We start from the raw sequence: 21898 nt of genomic DNA on the forward strand, positions 1-21898 counted from the left end.
TTTTTTTGACAAGAAACCCATCTACAATACATTTTTTTATCAGTGTCCAGAACACCAGCCTGTCACACCGAACCACCAGGTTGATGCTGGTCCTTATTTAAACGCTCTTACACTTCAGATTTGCCAGGAACAGTTTAACAAGTGTAATACGTTTAATTGGTACAGGTTTGTGTACAACTGAAGTGGAAGAACTCTGAGACATCCTGTCAATATTCAGGCACAAATACAAAAGGAAAAAGCGGTGGGCGCATTCGAAGCTGCAAAATAATTAACGGGTATGCAAATGTCACTCGGACTGACAGTGACCCCAATTTGCATCGACAGTGTAAGGCATTCGACAATACAATTCATGCCGGAACAAACAGCAGAACTGGATGTTACCAAACTGATTGCTGAATGAAAATTCCTGTTTTAAATACACAATCTTCTTCACGACAGGCTGTCGACATACAAAAGTAGCACCACAACACTCACCAGTGAGGGCAAGCCGCTCCCCTTTTTTCAGCTTTAGAACTGTGAGAAAACAGATATATGGTGTGTTGGTAGACTTGACTGGCAATAACACTTCCATAAAAGTGAGCAGGCTATATAGCAGTACTATTATGATTTTATTTCTCCCTTTAATACAGTTTCAGAGCTGAGAATGACATTATAATGTGTGCCATGTACATTGCCTGGTGAGTTCCTTCTCCACCTTTGAGACACTGATCAATTGGTTGCCATTACCATTAAACACATACTTATTTATTTTACAGCCTCACAAACCTGTGCAGAGTCAGTAATTTCGGGTGCAATCTAATGTACTGAGTAAATATCTCAGGCAGGTGTTACCAGCATGTTGGAGAATGTCGGCTACTAGAACCTATTTCACCGAGTTCATTGGTAGATTTGTCTTCATTGGTATTACCAGTATGAACAATAAGGTAAACTTACCCACAGTATGTCCCAGTATACATCGTTTCTAGTTTATCACCTAAACCTGTTAGTGATGTGCATTAACATGTGGAAAAAATGTTATGTTTATGAGATTCATTCATTTATTCATCTTTAGGAACCGCTTTATAGTGTCAGGGTCATGTTGAATCTGGGGCCTAGCCCAGGTACACTGGGCGTGAGGTGGGAATACACCCTGGATTGGATGCCAGTACTATGGATACATACATATTTACAACTAGGGGCGATTTAGAATAGCCAGTCCACCTACCAATGTTTTTTGGAAAGTGATGACACTGGTGGAAACCCACAGAGTCATGGAGAAAATCTGTAGAAGTCCTGACTGAACTGTGCACCTTGAAGCTACATTTACATTTACATTTATTCACTTAGCAGACGCTTTTATCCAAAGCGACTAACAAATGAGAAAAGTACAAGTAAAGTGATATATCAAGCAGAGAACAATACAAGTAGTGCTACTATACAAGATCCATTAATTGAGTTCCAGAAGAAGCAAAGTGCACAGAGTGGAGGTGGAGAGTGCAAATATATTTAAGGTTTTTTTTTTTTTTTATGAGTTGGTTAGGTGTTCACAGAAGAGGTGGGTCTTTAGCGGTTTTTTGAAGATGGTGAGAGATTCTGTGGTCCAGATTGAGGTTGGAAGTTCATTCCACCTCTGAGCAACAGTTAGTGTGAAGGTTCTGGAAAGGGACCTTGAGCCACGCTGAGTAGGCACTACTAAGCGGCAGTCGCTAATCGATCGCAGATTGCGTGAGGGAACGTAAGCCTTCAGGAGAGAGTCAAGGTAGGAGCGTGTTGTTCCTGACAAGGTCTTGTAGGTGAGCATCAAGGCCTTGAATCTGAAGCTGTACGTTAATGAAGTATAGCATGTCATTTTATATAACTATATATTTTTGGTAAATATTTGTCATTTGGAAGCTTTTTTGAGACATGGAAGAAGGTCAGTACACAAATTGAACATTAATAATAATAATAATAATAATAATAATAATAATAATAATAATTAACTAAAGAAAGTCTTAATCTTCTGCTGATATGCTTTCAAGAGAAAAGTGGCTAGAGAAGGAATAGGAGTGGAAAAGATCACATTAACATTAATCCCAGCTTTACTGGATGGTGCCCAGGACATTATGCAGAGCATTTGAGCACGCTCACTGTCTCCAGGGCTAACAGCACAATCCTGATGTCATCCCTGATATCGCCATCCTGTAGTGGGTGGAGAAGGTCACAGAGTTCATACAGACTTCAGTACAGTGAGCTCACGTGTTCACCACAAGGTTTCACTTCAGGGACCCGAGAGTCATTTTTAGAAGTGAGAGCGCAGCCTGTGGGCTTTACTTATATCAGACAACTTTTTCCCTCATCAGCCTGAGACAAACCCGAAACACTTCCTTCTGCATACATTACTGTGTCGATACCACAGATGAGAAAACGCGGCTTGTTCTTTCAAAATATGTTTTTAATAAGGTGCTGAAAATCACATACATATACAGAATCTGGAACAAAGACAAGGACATCCTGATCCCTAAAAGTCCCTCTGATTAACAATAAAATGAGAAACAGTTCATGAACAATGGGTGTGTCTGAAATACAGTTCTGCTCAGGAACAAGCACAGGGAAGAGAGAGGGGGAAAAAATTGCACAGGTCACTGTTAATTAAGGCAACATTTCACAGTGGGTTAAGACATCCATTTAGTACATAAAAAGACAAAAAAAAAAAAAAAAAAAAAAAAATTCACTTCCAGGCAAAGAGGTGCAGTGCTGTGCCTTCCCATAATCCTCTGTGGTACCACTCTGTGAATGCCTCAAAACAGTCCGAGGGCAAAAGACAAAAGTTATTTCACCTTATGGCCACCATGTAGTCAGCTACAATTTCTTTCTATGGCTGTAAGAGTAAAACAGTGCTTTAAGGCCCTGTTTAAGCCCCCCCAAAAATCCACAGATCCATCAGCTAGGTCTCTCTGAAGATTTTCTGGTGTTTTGGCCTTCTTTGGAGACACTATTTAATCTGAAGCCCTGGGACTTATTGAACCACATTATACCTTACTGAAAGCAAAGGGGGAAAAAAATCCCAAATCCCCTGAAGTTCATTCTCAAAACAAGGGCTCATAGTGAGAAAGACAGTAAAAAGACTAGGCAGTGAGTGGACCTGCAACTACACAGGCAATAAAGAGTCTAAAACCCTGTCCGCTATAATCTTCACATCACTAATAAGATGAACTACTACACTAAGAAAGTATACATAAATGCTCATTAAAGATGGAAGAAAGTCAGCATTATGCAAAAAACGATCATAAGTCTTCATACTGCATTATTCAATGTTAGCCATAGGTCTGTTTTTAAAATACAGTATCCCTTCTTACATTTATGGCCATGACTAATGTCAAGTACTTAAACAGACATATAATCCATTAAACATGTGTTAGTGTTTGGAGACCTCAAATAAATAATAATAATAAAAAAAAAAAAACACCTACTGCATAAATTACACGGCACATGTGAGGTTTTATACGCACCAATGACACAATTCATAAACACTAAAACAAAAAAACAAAACAAAAAAAAATAGACTCCGTGAATGTCCGTACAGTCGATGCCTACACTGTGCTTACAGCAGCTGTAAAACAAAAGCTTTACGCTCATGAAATGCTCATGAGATGACACTTTCTGCACATGTGTGAATCTGCTCTGGGACAGAAGAGACATGATTCAAAGAAAGACTTGGAAGAAAACTTCTAGACCGTTCCTCCCACTGAACTACACAGAAGGATCCTTCCCCAATCACAGGTTTGAAACTGAGAGGCAGATTCAACCCTACTGGATGTGAACGAGAAGCAGGAATCATCATTTGTATAATCAGAAGGTCTGAAGAGGGAAAATGAGCAGGGACAGACTAGCACATAGGCCACTTCATGATGGGCACTGTCACAGGTCGTTTACAGTACTACTTCCTCCAATGTTTATGTAATGGTTATGAATAACACTAAACTACTAAGTCTTTCGACACCAGATGATTGAGCATGACTATAATTATCCCTAAAGGTCCTATTAAATATCTCCGGAAAAGGCTGGAAGTCTCATTACTGCAGGCCTTGCAGGAGACAGCCTTAAACTCCCTTATGAGCATCAACACTCATGTAATGAATATACATCAAACACATCATCATTAGTTCAAGTAAACAAACATTTACAATGACCAAAATATCAAGTACAAAAACCCAGAAACACCAACACTACTACCATCATAGGTAAGGTGCTGCCATCTTTTCTTGTTTACGATGCTATCACGAAACATGTAACTTTCCCGTTGAAATGAGAGAACGATGATGCATTTCATGTCTTCTTTGTGCAAGTAGGTGCCAGCAGAGTTCAGTCTTTTTCCTGATACAACAGCCCACTCAGACTGATACCAAGACGTCCACATAAAGACGGTCATATGATTCCCTGAAGAAAAGAATGAGGAGCAGACTGAAGAGGCAGGAGCCTGCAAGACACCAATTCAACCAGGATAGCTCTGAAACACACACACACACACACACACACACACACACACACACACACACACACACACACACAGAGAGAGAGAGAGAGAGAGAGAGAGAGAGAGAGAAGAGGGTCACCATGCAGACAAAACTAAAAGGCCCATCATTTACAGATGCATCGAATTTTATGCAATTCAGATGACTGATATAATTGAATATGCTCCATATGAAAGACTTTTTCTCTGATGAAAGCCTTTATTCCTTATCTCTTTTTTTCCAGTGAAATGAAAAAGACACCTAGCATAACTGCAACAGCATAGATAATAAAGAAGGCTATTAAAATCTCAGGGTGGGATGAAAAAAAAAATTCTTTGGGACACTAAAGCATCAGTAGATTCAAGAAAGAAAAAAAAACATTTTTTTCATAAAAAGATTTCAAACATGATTTTTTACTGCATTACACTGATCATTTTGTGTGTATATATATATATATATATATATATATATATATATATATAAAAACCCTAAGGTTCCATTACTAGCATATTTTAGAAAAAAAAAAAAAAAAGTAGGGCATTAGCCACGAGTGATGCACCATGTCGTCTACATGTACTACGAGGGGCATGGCTTATTTTATTACCACGCTGTCAAAATGCATCTCTCTCACAAACACGCTCAGACTAGTGAGAGAGATCACAGAAAATACATATAGTTTTCGAGGTCAGGTAATAGTGAGAGGTTTACCAGCAAGCTGTAAATGAGAAACCAGAGGAAACAGTGGGGATTTTTAAATCTACTGTAGTTCGTCCCGTGATAGTGCTAGTGGCATAACCTTGCAAATCTGCAGACATACAGCCACGGTTTCTGAACTCATAAACACTGTTGCTTTTTTTATTATTACATTTACCACTTTTATAGTTTTTATAATCTTATTTTTGTTTTCCTGAACGTAGTGAGCAGATCTCGGATTTCGGCATTGAGTGTTGAGTAAAACTCCTTTAAATACATTTTATATCAGAGTCCATTGCTGAACCATGAAAATGAATCCTTCTAGAAACTGAGCCGTTATCTATTTATTGTGTTGGTCAGGCTTTTCAGTTCACACTGGCGGCGACTCATTCACTGCAGCACAAAGCATTATTTCGGTGCTTTCTCACTGTGAATAGGTAAATTATACTGTGCAAATTGTCTGTATTGTTCAACAGATCGTTCAATTTTTACAATATAATTACTCATAGTATACAATCAAAGTGTACAATAAGCTTAGGTTTAAAAGGAGCGTTTATTAATGCTGCAGTGAGCTTTTAACTTTTAACTTCTTCCATTTCATTACATACTTCAGCTCAGACTTAAACCCCAACAATAACTAAAACGAGAGTCAGACAGAACAGGGATTCTACCAGCAGATAATAAAGAAAACGATTAAAACTACCTACCTAGATGATTGTGGTCACTTCTTACAGACAAAAATGGCAAAAATTTTGCTTTCGCTTTTAAAAAAATTTGCGATGCAACTTTTAAAGATACTTGAATAGGCAAAACTGCAATTTCACACAGAATAACGTGTTTTTCAAGGTCTTTCACAGTGACGTCTGTTGGTAAATGAGACTTTTAGCTGTACTCATGTTTGACGCATGTGAATCGAAGGGGGCTTTGGCTGAATGTGCGCTGTGATGATGTCACATGACGCGTCTCGGCCCAAATCTGTGGAAAATCTGTGGTAATTTTGACAAATTTCAAGCACCTGTGAATATTGCAGCTTCCTTGATTTTGCGTTCATTTCTGCGATCGCAAAATCGCAATCATGGAGGGACTGACTTAGACAAAGCGCAAAAAAAAAAAGGCCAAATGAGCGTGGTTGGGATAAAGCATGTAGCTTATACGCTAATATATATTCCTAACTGTAATTCTTGACAATGGTCTTGAATTTCCTCAATTTGTACACAATCTGTCTGACTGTGGATGGGTGGAGTCCAAACTCTTTACAGATGGCTTTGTAACCTTTTCCAGCCTGATGAGCATCAACATCCAGAAAAATCTCCTTTTTTCCATACCATCATAAACTTCCACAAACAAGATCAGACTCTGATAAATCCCTGTTCTTTAATTAATAAAACAGGGTGCTTACTCACACCTGATTGCCTTCCCATTGATTGAAAACTTTTCATCCTTTCACACTCAAGGTGAGCGAGTAAAAACCGGCACGTGTCCTGCTGTCTGGATTTCTGTTTTAATCACATGAGGAGCTTCAGCAGTTCTACTGAATGGTGGGAAATTCTCCAGCATTTGCATACTGTGTGTGACTCACACTGGTGACAACAGCAGGAACAGGCGGTGTGAGTTGGAGCAAAACCGCCAGGGTAAGGATCAGTGTGGGGTTGTTCAGAAGTTGACAGGTGGTGTCACAGAGCTTCCAAAAACCGAGTGCTCTGCAACATGGAGAGGATTTGAAATCCAGACTGATGCTGTTTAGTATTTCCTTCTCATCTGTATGAGCGACAAGATGGACGTTACTGAATACACGACCAAGTAAAATATTTTTGTCTCATTTGATTAACTCGGTTCTCTTTGTCTACTTTTAGGACTTGTGTGAAAATCTGATGATATTTTAGGTCATATTTATGCAGAAATACAGAAAATTCAAACTTTCAAGCACCACTCCACTGTAGATAACAGCAAGAAGCTAATAAAGAAAATACATAATGACAGCGGCTTTAAAAGGTGTTATATACACACTAATACTGATAGATGAAGCCTGCATTATGAGAGTAACTCAGGAAAGGTAATTATGAGGGTGCTCGTAAAGGAATAATGCACATTCTAATTGAAAGCTATTAGGTATTTTATTTAAATGTATGAACAAAAACTAAATTAAAAAGAGGACAGCAGGGCTGTTGCCAAGCCTCTACCTTAGCCTTATTGAGAATAAATTACACAGCATCTGCAAAGAGTATGCAAACAGGTCCGCAGACACAATGTACTGAGCACCTTGCAGTGTCTGCTTCTGCCCTGATAAAGATCTGGACTAAATATATCACAAAACAGCTCAAACTCACAGACCCCTAGGATAAGGGAGAGTGCACCTCTTAATTCAATAGAGGAGCAGGTTTTAATTTGACGGCTTTGTGAAACTAGATAACGGGTTGATCAATTGCCCCTGAAGAGAGCGCTGTAATCGATGGTGGAAGGTGAAATCCATGCTGGGTCAGCTGCTGCAGCCATTTCGAGCAAATGATACGATTTGGGTTTGTAGCACAGTCCATATCAGCAAGAGAAAGAAGACATGGAGACGGTGTACTCCCCGAGAGGAAGGCGAGATGAGCAGAATGGCACACAGGAGCTCCTCTGCGAGTGCCTGCTCATTAATCAGGCCTCACTATCCGTTCGACAGCGCTGGGTTGTGGCGGCAGGTTAATGGAGTTATGTTTACCTAGCCGTTTTATCTGAGCCACATGCCTGCCTTGCTCTCATCAATTTAAAACGGAGAGAGACAACATTAGTGGCGGGATGGTCACAGCGAATGCTAATGAGCGAGCATATCGCCACACTCATACTCGAGTGATCCAATCAGATGTTCGTAGAAACTCGACAGCCCAGGAGCGGTCAACGTTCGGTCCTCTAGTGCTAATGGAAATCTCCACCTAGAACACATAGATCTCTCTAGTTTTTCACTTTCTCCCTAGCAATCATGACACGGCATTTATTTCCGCACCTGTCATTTAGACAGCAGTTAAATTGCTGTTGTTGTGTTATTCCTTTCCTCTCATCGTTATACCGGGTGCCAAATGTGCAGAGATATTGTTAAGGCACCAATTTAGGCTGAAATGTTCCCCGAGTGACAGCTTGAAAGTCTCTAAGTAGAAGGACATGAGAGTGGACACAGAAGACATAAGCCCTCACCACCAGCAGTGCTCAACTCAGATATGTACCTCTTACTGCTGTAATTATTTCTAATCATAGCCCATTCAGGACTATCAGCACTTCTATCAGCTAGATCTAATGCTTTCAAATGCTGTAGCACTGCATGTGGCAAATAGCTATAATTATTAGAAGGCTCAAGTGGTTGTATGTGACGGAATTCAGAAGGACCCCAAATACACAACTGTTATACTGAAGCTTCCAGTATTCCTCTACAGACAATAAACGCGAGGTGGTTCTTTATGTATAAACATTATCACTTCACATGACACGATCCATATGTTGCAGTTTTTTTTTTCTTCCCTAAAACATGTCGGTGCTTTATACAAAGATAATAGCTAATAATTAATTCAGCAAAACAGAAAAACACAATGACCTTGGTAACCTGGATTCTTCACAGACACTGCGGTGTTACGCTTTGTATTCCACACACACTGACAAGCACGAAGCAGTCGAATCAAACGTGCAAACAACTTTTCATCCTTTCACACTCAAGGTGAGCGAGTAAAAACAGCAAGTGTCCTGCAGTCTGGATTTCCGTTTTAATCACATGAGGCGCTTCAGCAGTGGGAAATTCTCCAGCATTTGCATACTGTGTGTGACAACAGCAGGAACAGGCGGTGTGAACTGGAGTAAAACTGCCAGGGTAAGGATCAGTGTGGGGTTGTTTAGTAGCTGACAGGTGGTGTCACAGAGCTTCCAAAAACAGCACTGACTGATGTGGTTTCGTACTTCCTTCTCATCTGTATGAGCAGCAATATGGACGCTACTGATTAATCAACAGAAAGATAAACAGTAGAACTGAGAAAATCATCAGGGAAGCTTCAACAACGTTCACGCAGGAGTGAGATGTTTCACTTTGTTTAAGAATTTAACAATGTGCCACCTTGGTCTTTTTAATTCAGGGAACATTGAGATGGAGAGTTCTTATAGAGATTATGCTAATCAACAATCTAAGCAATTTATCAATTTTCTAACAGACTTTCATATTAATGTTTACTCCCCAATTACTAGCTAACTGCAAATCCATCTACCATTATAAACAAGCAGTAATCCTACATGGAGGGAAAGTATATATACACACACAGCAAAAGCTGTGTCATGCATTTATATAAGCTCTGAATAAAGTCTGAATAATAAAGTTAAACACTGTCTAGCAGTATTTAAAAGAGAAACTTTACGAATCGCATTCTGTGTCCCAGGAGTGATCCGACCAAAATGTTTGGATGATGGACATTTAAAAAAAAAAAACTAACAAAAAAAAACAATAAAATAAGAAATTTAATAGTTTGATGGTTGAGGAAAACAACCTGCATGAAGTTTCTGATGAAACGTAAAGTAATCCATGAGAAAGCTTGGCTTTTAAACCAGTGACCAGACCAGCTGAGCTATAAAACCCCCCTCAGCTATAGATTAAAACAGTAAACGTTAAAGTTTAAAGACCTGGACTCAATAAGACCAACAGGTACGGAAAGTCACACAGCTTTGTTTGGGACTGAGAACAGAATCAGATTAGAAAAGATGAGCTGTGCTAATCTCACTGATCATGCTATAATCTTCTCTGGAGGATCAACAGGAAGCCAAAAGCTGCATGAGGAAATCCATCACCCCACTTCCTCATGCTAATCCAACAGGCTCTTCTTCACAGACACACAATCCATCCAAGGGATCTCACAGCTGAAAGGACTAACAGCACTGTGTCACGTGGTCTGTTTTAAACATGCCGCTTCTGGGACATCGTAATTCACTGTTTATCATGAACCTCAACAGGTATCTGCAGAAATTAGAAACACAGAGCGCTCCCGGCATTAATGTATATGCTTGAGCATCTGTCTTCTGTCAAAAGACTTTAGGAAGTAGAGATACTGTCCACAGACTAGGGTTCCACGCCACATGGCTTGTTATTGAGCAACATGCCTGTGTCTAACTCACATGAACAGCCAATCCCAGAAGCAAGGACAGATGAAACGTAGCTGACATATATTGCCACCGTAGCGCTCTCACTTACCCAGGAGGAATATATCAGAGTGTTTCATCAATATTCAACAGGTAGATTCTATTTACGTACGAGTATCCCTGTCAATCCCTCAGCCCATTTTTCATCAACTCACCTGATTGTCCTTCCCATGTGCATAACCTCATGCTGGAAGATAATCAACATTCAGGAGACAGAGGCAGGGTGGGACCAATCTAATCTTTTCATTCATTTATTTATTTATTTCAAATTTTAAAGTAAAATACCAATATACTCTTGCTCTAGGTACTGACCAATTTCTGATACTGATCCAATACTCACAATTTTTTGGTAGCTAAGTTCTCAGCAAACTGTTGTTATATCAAACATTATTAAAAGGGTGATGGTGTCATTCTTTAAGGCAACTTGCTTCCTGCATTCACATCCAACATCAGTCAACAACACACACATTCATGACTTAACATATGGCAGTGGATCAGAATGGAAAATGTCTCAAAACTAATCCCGATACTGAATTTCAGGCCATTTTAGTCCCTGATATTGATAACCAGTAGTGGATCAGTACATCCCTCAACAGGCAAATGCACTATAGGCCAGGTGTTTTCAACTGGTTGACAACAGTCCAGATGCATCCCCATTAAAGTATTTAAGATCAAACCGAACACTCAGAAAATACTATGGCAGAACCAAATAACGTATGAAGAAAAATAGGCTGTAGTTAAGCTACTTCAGTTCCCTAAACACGAACCAGTTCAGCTTGTGTAGCAGATCCTCTGATGTAGCTTATACAATCGTATGCTTTAATGTAAATTATTTACCTAAAGGCAACTCATTGAGAATGAAAAGAATCATCACAGACTTTCAGAGATATTTTTAATTCCTTTACCCTCTCTGGTCTGTAGTCATGACGATGAATACAGAAAATTTAAAGACAGTTGGACAGAGATGCATGTGTTTATTCTCTGCTTCAGGCTCAAAACAGATGTTTTGTATTTTCAGACTCTGTGGAGCTAGTCAAAAGTGGTAAGATGAAATCCCAAGTGCAAAACAAAACATAACCACTTCAAATTGATGTCTTATTTATAGACACTAATCACTACTGGATCAATCGTAACTGTTGTCAACACTCAGTCATGTGGGTTGCTAATCCAGACTTTAATAAGGAATTATATGGAATCAGACCTTCACAAATTTTAGTTGTACACACCTGCACTAGGCATTAAGTCAGGCCAATGGGAGTCTGTTACATCAGCGCAACTAAATTTAATCCTGTGGAGTGCTTCTTCCCAAAAAGTCATCATTAGGATGAAAGAAGTCACTTCTAAGTCAGTAATCAAACGTAGTAACAGGTACCAGGTTGATAATGTTGCCTGCTGGAAGTTATTTTCATTAATAACTGAAGTTATTTTTCTTTTCAGAGCTGTCAGGAAACCATATAACAAGTTGAAGGTCATATTCAAAACTGACACAACATGTGACCCAATTAGAAAATAATGTGAATCCTACCCTGTGAGAATAATTTACCTGTGAAGTGGAAGGTGAGAAAGAAAAGGAGCAGGCCTGTGAAGAGATTGCTGAGGAAGGTGACGACACCGCAGGTAATGCCCTCTGGCACAGGGTAAACCGTCTCAATGAAAAGCTCGAAGAAGATGGGAATACTGCTGTTGATGAAGATGCCCACCAGGATACAGGAGGTATAAAGTGTGGCTGAGGACACAAGAATTCTTTAATTATCTTCAGTGCAAGCTCAGGCCTACCATACATATTGCCTGGGCCCAGGACAAACCATTTCATTTAAAAAAGCATTTTAAATTAAACATGCACCCAATTGAACTATAACTCATTCTAATGTGATATTCAATATTGCTTAAACATACACTCACTGGCCATTTACACTTACAGTAGGAACTCCTGTACTCTGCACCTTCATGCAATCCGACCCAATCGGCCAACTGGGGCAGCAGCGCAATGCATTAAATCATGCAGATACAAGTTTAAAGCTTCAGCTTATGTTCATATCAAAACACCAGAATGGGGAACAAATGTGAACACGGTGACTTTGATCATGGCATGGTTGTTGGTGCCAGACAGGCTGGTTTGAGTAAGGACTGTTATGCATGAAAATCACAGGAGATCAGCTCTTTCTGAAATAGCGTTCACAGCACATTGCGAAAAAAACTAAAAACATCCATTAAGCGGCAGTTCTGTGGATGGAAACGCCTTCTCGATGAGAGAGGTCAGTGCAGAAGGGCCAGACTGCTTTGAGCTGGCAGGAAGTCTATTTCCTTAAATAAATCTTATTAACCGTGGTGAGCAGAAAAGCATCTCCAGAACAACACGTCAAACCTTAAGGCAGATGGAGCACGAAAACAGAAGACCACATCATGTTGCACTACTGATTAAAAAAAAAAAAAGGAATCTGAGGCTACAGTTGGCATACGTTCACTGAAACTGGACGGCTGAAAATTGGAAAAACATCACTTGATCTTCCACTGTAGCAGAACTACCTCTTAATGAATGGTTTATGTTTTTCACACTATTCATTCGAAATTCTAGACACTGATGTGTGGGAAAATCATGAGAGGTCAGCAGTCCATAAAAAATACTTACACAAGCCAATCTGGCATTTACATCTATGCCATGGTTAAAGTCAGTGAGATCACATTTTTTCCCCATTCTGATGTTTGATGTGAATATTAACTAAAGCTCTTGACCTGTCTCTACATGTTTTTATGCACTGTACCGCTGCTACATGATTAGCTGACTGGATAAATGCATGAATGGGCAGGGGTACAGACGTTACATTAAAGAATCTCTATTCTTTTGGTTTTTTGCGCATTTGATTGTCCCCTCATGATGGTGGGGCTCCTCGGTATTAACCAAACAAGGGTGGGGGTGGGATATTTTATGAGGCTTGAAACACCAAATATTGTTTATTATTAGAAACAGAATCCCTGTATGCTGAGCAGTTTGCTGTATTAATGATACCTTACAGTATGGCCCTCAGGATTCATATGTAGCATGTATGCCAGGTGGAGAAAACCCAGTTAGCCCCGAATGGTGTGTCAATATCACAGTGAGAGTGCCAATAAAGAAGCAGGTGCCAAGCAAGATGATTATAGATGTCCATGTTTGAGCTGGCTGATCTGAAAGGCATATGTTTATATCAGACCTGCATGTGTGGAGTCCCAGTCCTCGCTTCCCTTCACTGAGCTGGACCTAATGAGCTCCTCTGGCTCAGCTCTTTCAGTGCTCCCACTGCAGTTTGCATTCACTGCTGTTTGCCACATTCATGCCTACACACAGCACTGTAAACAGAGGTTCTATTTGTTACATATTTCTAGACTACCTTGAGTGGACGGTAGGTGAGTAAGTCCGGTCAGGCAGGTGAGTGTGAACCATGTGGCTGCCAGTGAGGCTCCAGCCATCATCAGCACTGCAATCAGCTTCAGCATTCCCCGGATAGAGTCAGCAAACCTGCAACAGAAACAAGCTATAAAACAAGAACAGTAAAAGAGACATGTTATCTTTTGCTTTTTTGCTGTCAGCAAAAACAAAAAACTTCCAGTAGATGTTATATCTGGTAGCATTGCCAGGGGAGCCCTAGCTAAATTAACTCAACTTCAAAACACACATGAAAGCATCCGGGTCAAATGCAATCAGTATAAACAATGTTCTTCCTCAACTGATCCTACTCACAAATGTTGAAGATATCAGTGTCTCCAGGACATTTCTCTATAATGTGGAAATCTGGTGAGGTACAACCCGAATTCAAATCAGTTATTACAAACTGATATAAAATCCATCCTCTATCACACTACACATGGGTACCCATGGCACGGCATGGGTATAAAAGTGACGACGTGTGAGTTTAATTAGAGAAGAAAGACCTAGCGGATGCCTTGGGAAGCTATTGAACAGCACACATTTACAAAATGCAAGTAGCACCATTGTAATGAATAATGTGAACGCTAAATATGTGCACTCATTGGCTAGGATTACTGTACTTCAACTCCTAATATTCTGCATGATGACTAGAAAGCCATTTTGCTGGATTGGGATGTCTGCTGTAAAATACAATTTTTCTCTATGCAATCTGCTACGTGTTCACTCTAAACTGGACTTCGCTCACACAAACTGTCATTTTGTGATCTAATGGCTTTGAATGGTTCCGCAGATTGATTTTTACATCAGCATTTGTGCAAAGTATTGACTGAATACTGAAATAGCTTGAGATTTTTTTGGGGGGGGTCTTGGGGGGAGACGACAGTCGGTCTGCCTGCAGAGGAAACATTCATTAATTATATCATATGAGAAATAGCAAGCTCACACGGTGGGCAAGACCAAATCAATTAAGCAAAGAACCATATATTTACTGAACTCCAGGCACGGTAATTTCTCCTCCTCTTGGTTAATAGAAACAGAAGTTTTAAGCTTAGCCTACCATTGATTAAACATTCTTCAGGTTGGTAATGGGCCACTGCTTGACGAATGGCATTGGGTGTTTCCTTCTAATAACAGCAGTGTTTCTCCTTACACAAGCGATCGTGGGACAATTAAAAGTTGCAGGACTGTTCATCAAGTGTCTGCACTGCACTGCACTGCACTACATGCTGATTGTTCATCTGTTCGGATGAATTCTGCCATGTCGGTGAACAAGGACTTTCCTTCAAAGAGGACAGTATCTATTAAAAGCACCTCTGGGGCCGAATCAATTAAAATGTGCAGTCATCACCCCTGGAGGTTAGTGTTAATGCAGCCATTTTTCTACAGCCAGAACATGGCCTACTGTGCTGGGTCGGCGCAGTGAGTTTGAGGTATTTAGTAACGTACACACATTCATGCATTTGCATTATGATTCATGACAGAGAAAAAGCACCGAGGCCTTGTACACTGTACCTCATGGACACCCATTAATGGCATGTCGCCCTGAAAACGATCAGTAATGGCACCACAAAGGAGAAGGCTGCCAGAAGGAAGTGCGAGGGGCATCTGTTGCTTCTCTGACGCCTCCCTCATTCACTCCCAACAGAGCCTCTATTTAGTCCTCACAGACGCGCATTTTCACACACAAGCAAACACACAACAGAGCAGAGCCAATCAGCAGGGCGTCTGGCTTCTTTAATCAGTCTCTCTGACTCCCTGTCCAAGCTGCTGTCCAGTGTTTATTTGAATAACAAGCTGATCAAGTGCATTTCAGAGGCTTGTACTCTGCCCTTCAGTCATTAAATGATGTAAGCTCTACATCATCATTTTCTACTAATTGTACTGCTGCCCCAATGCTAACCCTCACACCAAAGAGCTGGCAAGTGACTGACAGAAAGAGTTATGCATTAATTTCCTTAATTACAACCTTTTTTGAATGCTGCCATTCCCCAGAACTGCTGACTGAACCCAGCAGTCCAAAAAAAAAAAAAAAAGAAAAAAAAAAAAGTGTTTACTCATCAGCACTAGTCAGATCACATCATTCCTTGTATAGACAAAGTTCGGCCTATCTGCACTAGTGCCTATCCATCAGGCTCTGCAGCATAGCCATTTCATTAGCATTTTCAGCTGCCGTTCATCACAAACGTGATTTTAATAAATTACATGGGAGAGGATGAATTAGTTGCGGAGCCTGGGAGAACCCAAATGGACAGGAGGGGGAGGGAAAAAAAAAAACGGAAAAAAAAAAAAAAAAAAAAAAAAAACGTGCACTTTACAAAATGGTGACATTGATAAAACAACACCTTTCAAGGTTTGTGAATATACAGCGAGGAGAGTCATTTATCTCTATACAGCACGGACACAACAGATTCAAAAGAGATGCTGCATGATGTACGGAGCTATTTTACACAAGACCTCAATTAACTCACTTCTGCTTAATTTGAGGCATCGGTGCTTACCTTGCCATGGCTACTCCAAACACACAGCCTCCAACAATAGACCAAAAGCCTATCCATCCTGCATCTACCTGTTAAAACGGAATAGAGAGGAGGAGGCAGAGAAGAGATAAGGAGAGAAGCAACAACATGAGATTTATTCATTGCTTGTGATGCAGAGGTTATGCTCATTGAAAAACTGGTTGCAGAATGAAACAAGGTGCCTGTCTTCTGAGAGAACATGTCAATCAGGTGGACAGCAAATTGCCTGACTGCATGCTGTTCAGCATGCATGACTAGATAGCCAGCTTTAAGCAGAACACTCTGCTTCGTCTCCAACAGATGTCATAAATCAGACAGACAATGCAGTGATGGGCACAGCTAAGGTCAAGCATGGTGATGTGTTATAGAGATGTGGTATCAAGGGCTGTATTTCAAGACGATCGAATACAACCTAGTCATATAACATCAGAGACTCTCCGAACCAAAGGTTCGATATGATGTCTGTCAAACTGCCTGAGAAAAGTCGTTAAAGGCACTAAGCGCTCTGTAAATAAGGAATACGTCATGATGCACTATTTTTCAGTTTACCGCCAATCAAATGAAATCAAAAACAGTACATCATGTGCAAGTTCTTATCTAATTCCCTCACCAAACAGGCCACTAGCTGCCTTCATACATTTGGGTTTTCTCACAAATGCAAAAATTCTACTTCATTTCAAGGTTAGCGTTTGCACTAATTAGTCAGGCAGATATGAAACATTTCAAACTCATTTAGCTGCCAGAAAGCAAATCCAAACACTTAATGTGGAGGGAAGGAGTAAATGAATGGCTATATGCTAAGTGGAACGAGAAAAAGATCAGATTTGTGGTGTGTTAAGTGTAATTATGCATTTTTAAGCATGGTCAATAAGCAGGAAATGAGTCTAAGGAGCACGCTTTAAAGCAGACGCTTCAGGGTCTAAATCTAGATCTAAATGTTTGTCTGGGTACGGGACAGTATGCAGGTGGAAATAGTTTAATGGCATGTGGCACTGATTTATCTGGACACTCAGCTAGGATTAGCAAAGGGAATCATTCTTCTCAGCACTTCTATCTCACTGTCCCCATGTGGAAAACTGAAGTTTAAGGACACTAGAACATTCAGTGGAGCAAAAACGTACACCTCCAACAAGGCCTGCACGGATATAAGGACAGTGTATGGCATCCGTTTTCCATCAAAGAAAATAATATTCACGAATGGAGTTTGAATGATGCTACATTTAATCTGTACATGCCTAAGCAAAGTAAAATATTGTCAGGTCAAGCACATAAAGGATCAAAACAAATGCACACTGCATGCACAGCCTGCTTCAATTTACATGGTACGACTCTCCCTCCTTGGCGAACATTATTTCTTTTGAAAGAACTTTGAAAGGTCACTTCAATATAAGTGGCCATAAAAGCAGGGAATGCTTCAGGTGGTTGCATCACGAATGACAATCACAATGGGAAATGAAGCTTGAAAGCAAGAAGCATCTCTCAAACAGCTGCGTGACACGAAAACAGGACAATGTGCCTCTTTCTTGTTTGATTTCTTGAGAAGCAACACCTGTCTCATACTAAATTTTCGCAGGTCACTGTCATGCACAGGACGAAGAAACATCTCTCTCAGACTGCGACAGAACCGTTTGATCGCACAGTCTGCAGTGACGGATGCAAATCTGAAGAGGATGGGGGGAGTCAGAAACAGGGACACTGATGGAGGACTCCTCTCATTAAGCTGTTGAATGTGGCGTATTTTGGCAAACATACAAACAGAGGAGTCTCTTTCATGTACTGTACAGTATGTTTGATTACACACTGACGTGAAAGGCTTTGGAGATTTTTTTTTTTTTCCAAGGCTATAATTAGATTGTTACAACACAGCTGATTAAAATTTAAAAGTCTATTCACACAGATCTGCCGGTTTTTAAATGAGGATGATCAGGAAGGAATACAGTTTTAAAAGACTGTGCTGTGGGCTCCCAGTCACTAATAGCACATGCACACCCTAAAATCAATTTTGAACAAGGAAATTGCATTTTTGTGCATTCTGCCTGGATCACAGTGAAAAGAAAGTGAAGGATTAGATGTCAATACTCATGTAACTGCAGCCTAAAACATCCCCCTCTACTATCAGACTCTACATAACTGCCAATATATATGGTGTAGAATTATTCTGCTTTATGAAATACTCAATTCTCAATACATAAATTGTTTCGCAATAATTGAAATCTCCTATTTATACCTGGTGGTGCCTTGGTGGTTATAAAACATTCAATTGCTTGGTTAGTTCCATTCATTTAAAATGACTCAAGTATGTGTTCGTCAAGTGAAGATGATTTCTTACCTGGCTAACCCTGACAGGAGTCAGAATCATGTCCAACACACCAGACCATCCAGCTACAACTCCTGTAGGCACCGAATAGGCAAGTGCGATCATCAGGAACCTCATGTTACTTTAACAACAAGAGAAGAAAGACTCTGTTTATTCGAGTGAGAGTATATATTCTTTAAATCTGAGGGTAATATGTAGGTAGCATTTATATTCAGAATATTGTGAATGCAAACAGCTCTCTCTCTCTTTAACACATATTGTATTTTTAAGTTTCTGAGTTTGTCCATTCTAAAATTAAATGCACAAACGGCGGTGATAAGTTGACTCTTCCGAAATCAAACAGCCGAGAATATAAATAATTAATCATTAAAATACACAAATATCCATTATATCTCTAATCAGAACCATTTATCTACATTCCACGAACCTGAACCTTTTCTGCATTCACATTTTAAAAAAAAATACTGTACAAATATATACTTATATATGTATCCTATTTGTCCTTTGAGATCGTTTGGACAAACACTGTATCTTATATGGCCATCGCCAAGGAGAAATATTACATATTTTTTTTTATTTTCTGTACATTTTTGACAAGAACAAATCAATAAATGATTGAATCTAACAAGACTGATTAAATATTTTTTCATTTTTGTACTCTATCACAAGATCATGATAAAACAATTCCATATAATTCATTTCAACCATGTCAACATTATGTCACTGCTCATAGACTCTTCTTTCGTATTGCAAATCAGTTGATACTATTAGATACTAATAAGATGACTTTGGATGACCCTTTATACTTTGATGATGGTTTTACGCCTGGTTTTTAGAGTACATTTGACCGATACCTGACAAAACGGATTCACTTTATTCTTGGCAAGAGGGCTGAGGCACTTCACTGGTGTTCAACTCTAGGGTTAAGATATTTGAAATGCCCTTTATTCTATGCAACTAGAGCAGCAACTGCAGCTCATTTATTGGCTATACACCTCAACCGTTTAATGTCAAATTCACATAAATTTCTGTCATTTAAATAAAATCCTGGTACAGCGACAAAGGTGTTTCCTGAGTGCTTTACTGCAAGCAGATTTTGGTCAAAAGTACTGGTTTGCTACTGGATATACTTTTACTCTAATGTATTATATGGGAAAAGCCTTCATTGTCCTTTTTGTAATAATCTCTTGAACCTAACACGCCTGATTAAGCATTCAATAAAGCTAAAGGAGAATATTAATGAAGAAGAAACATGTTCCTCTTCACACAGAGAGAAATGTTAATAATTTACATCTTAAGAGGAAGCACTAGGAATGTTAAGGGTTTGTGTCTACTTTTACAGGAAGCACCAAAAATGTAGGGACTATAACGCCATAGTACACACTGTACTGTAAACCTGCCTTATTAACCATCCAAAGTAGATAATACGTCTTATTAAGCAATTACTCACATAATTATATCATTTTGTAATCTGTCATATTATTTAGTAATTAAAATTACAACCTTATATAAATTGCATTCAATAAGTCAAAATGTTTATTTTTTTCCTTAAAATTTTACCTCAGTTTTCATCAAAGAGGAATAATAATCAATGACTTGGAGTTCGAAAATAGTTTGCAATATCAAAGTAATAATCAAACCCAGGCAACCAAGTTCAATAAAATGGTACAGGAAAATAGAAGAAACACAAAAACTGACTACAGAGAGATTGTTGAGCGTGTGTGTGGGAGATTGTGTGTGAGTGTGAGTGAGAGAGCGAGGGTAAAATGTGAGGCTATATGTATGTGTGCACATGTGGTTGCACGTTCTATGTTACAGTTTGCACAATCGTATGTCTCTCCAAAATGAGCTCATGTAAATATATTACTAGATAAGCTAGATGTCCGCACCTGCAAGAGAACAATAAAGTGAAAATAATATAGTGAGAAATTAAAAAAATCAATGTGTGCTAAAACTGATAATAGTATCAATGACAAAAAAGTGGCAAAGCCAAGTAATTGTATGGGGAAATCAGTTTTGCGGCTTTCTCTGCAGTACAATGGTCTGACTGAGTGACCGTGTTAGTGAGCAGAGAGCGAGATAGCATGGCGAGAGATAAGAGAGATAAATGACAGAGCAGGGATGCGCTGCATGCAGGAATCCCTTCGTGTAAAGAGAATGTTGACTGTAACAAAGGCAGTTTTCATTCATGCACTTTTTCCTGTTCATTCTTATCCCTATCCCAGAAACACTGGGTGTGAAGGTGAAACACACCCTAGATGTGATGGCAGTCCAACTGCGAAACACCCTGCATACACACATGGACACACTCATTTGCACCTAGGGGCAATGACCATTGCCACTCCACCTACAGGTAAGTTTGTGAGAGGTGGGCAGAAACCAGGGTTCCTAGACGAAACCACCATGCCACAACGCCAGTGTGCAGCTTAAAATCACTTAACAGTTAAAAATCTGCACAAACAAAATCAATCAGTACTATCTTTTTCCTGCCCAGATGTACACAGTCTTACTTAGCCTTGCATTCGGTTTATAGCATAAGGAAAGTAATGCAGCTCATGGCATCTGATCATGATAGTTTTGTGCGCACTGAACAACAACAAAAGACTGTTGTTTTGGTCTGTTGTGGATCTGCTCGTGGGAATGTAATTGAGTTGACTGAGGAGACCAAGTAATCTAGAAGGGTTTAGCTGACAGCTGTACACTTACTGTTGAAATGATAACATTGTTGAGTGGAATTAGTCTTTGCAGTAAGGGTCTAAACGCAGGACGAGGACCACTGAATTTTCAGAGACCATGAGCGTCCTTCTCTTTATGGTCTTACTGCGAGATGGCCAGCCAGAGGGAGACTGGGATGGCGGTTAGGATGTCCTTTTCATGTTTCATTGGACTGACGTACATCTAGTTGATTGTAAAAGTAAAGTAGCAGAAGGGAGGACATAATCTATGGATACATAGTACCTACATTTATCGGTTTGCCTTCTGTATTCATAAATATCCGTTCATTATCTAAGCCTTATTCGTAATTCATACAAAATTACTCTGTAGTGTAGGTCCAGGGTCACGTACGCTTATCTCACAGCCTCTATTTTCCTTAGTTCTGTTTTATCAACATTGCCAACCCCTCATGCACTCAACTGCTCCATTTGTGTGAAACTCATTACTCACTCTTGTCTTTAAGGGTCATCACTTCTTGACAATACCGAACACAATCGAATTTAGTTTTTATTTAACACGGGCTAAAAGGCATGATAACCGCTGTAAGACAGATGCAGATGTATTACTATTTGTTGAAACTAGGTGTTCAAGGCACATTGAATTGTTTATATTTTTTTACCAGCTCCTCAGCTTT

At 39.6% G+C, this 21898-nt stretch overlaps 1 protein-coding gene across 1 annotated transcript in view; it reads right to left on the bottom strand.

The window, feature by feature from the left end:
• Window positions 1–2392: 2392 nt before the first annotated feature.
• Window positions 2393–21898, bottom strand: part of slc49a4 (solute carrier family 49 member 4) — a 43894-nt gene continuing 24388 nt past the window's right edge. Inside the window, exons 5-9 of the mRNA XM_017469513.3 lie at window positions 18562–18670; window positions 16215–16282; window positions 13679–13806; window positions 11854–12036; window positions 2393–4468 (exon numbers count right to left, since the gene is read on the bottom strand). Of these exons, the coding sequence (XP_017325002.1) occupies window positions 4353–4468; window positions 11854–12036; window positions 13679–13806; window positions 16215–16282; window positions 18562–18670 (604 nt within the window). The 3' untranslated portion in view covers window positions 2393–4352. The remainder of the gene's footprint in view (window positions 4469–11853; window positions 12037–13678; window positions 13807–16214; window positions 16283–18561; window positions 18671–21898) is intronic.

Source organism: Ictalurus punctatus, chromosome 6 (genome assembly GCF_001660625.3).
Source record: "Ictalurus punctatus breed USDA103 chromosome 6, Coco_2.0, whole genome shotgun sequence".
In the NCBI taxonomy this organism is placed as follows: Eukaryota; Metazoa; Chordata; class Actinopteri; order Siluriformes; family Ictaluridae; genus Ictalurus; species Ictalurus punctatus.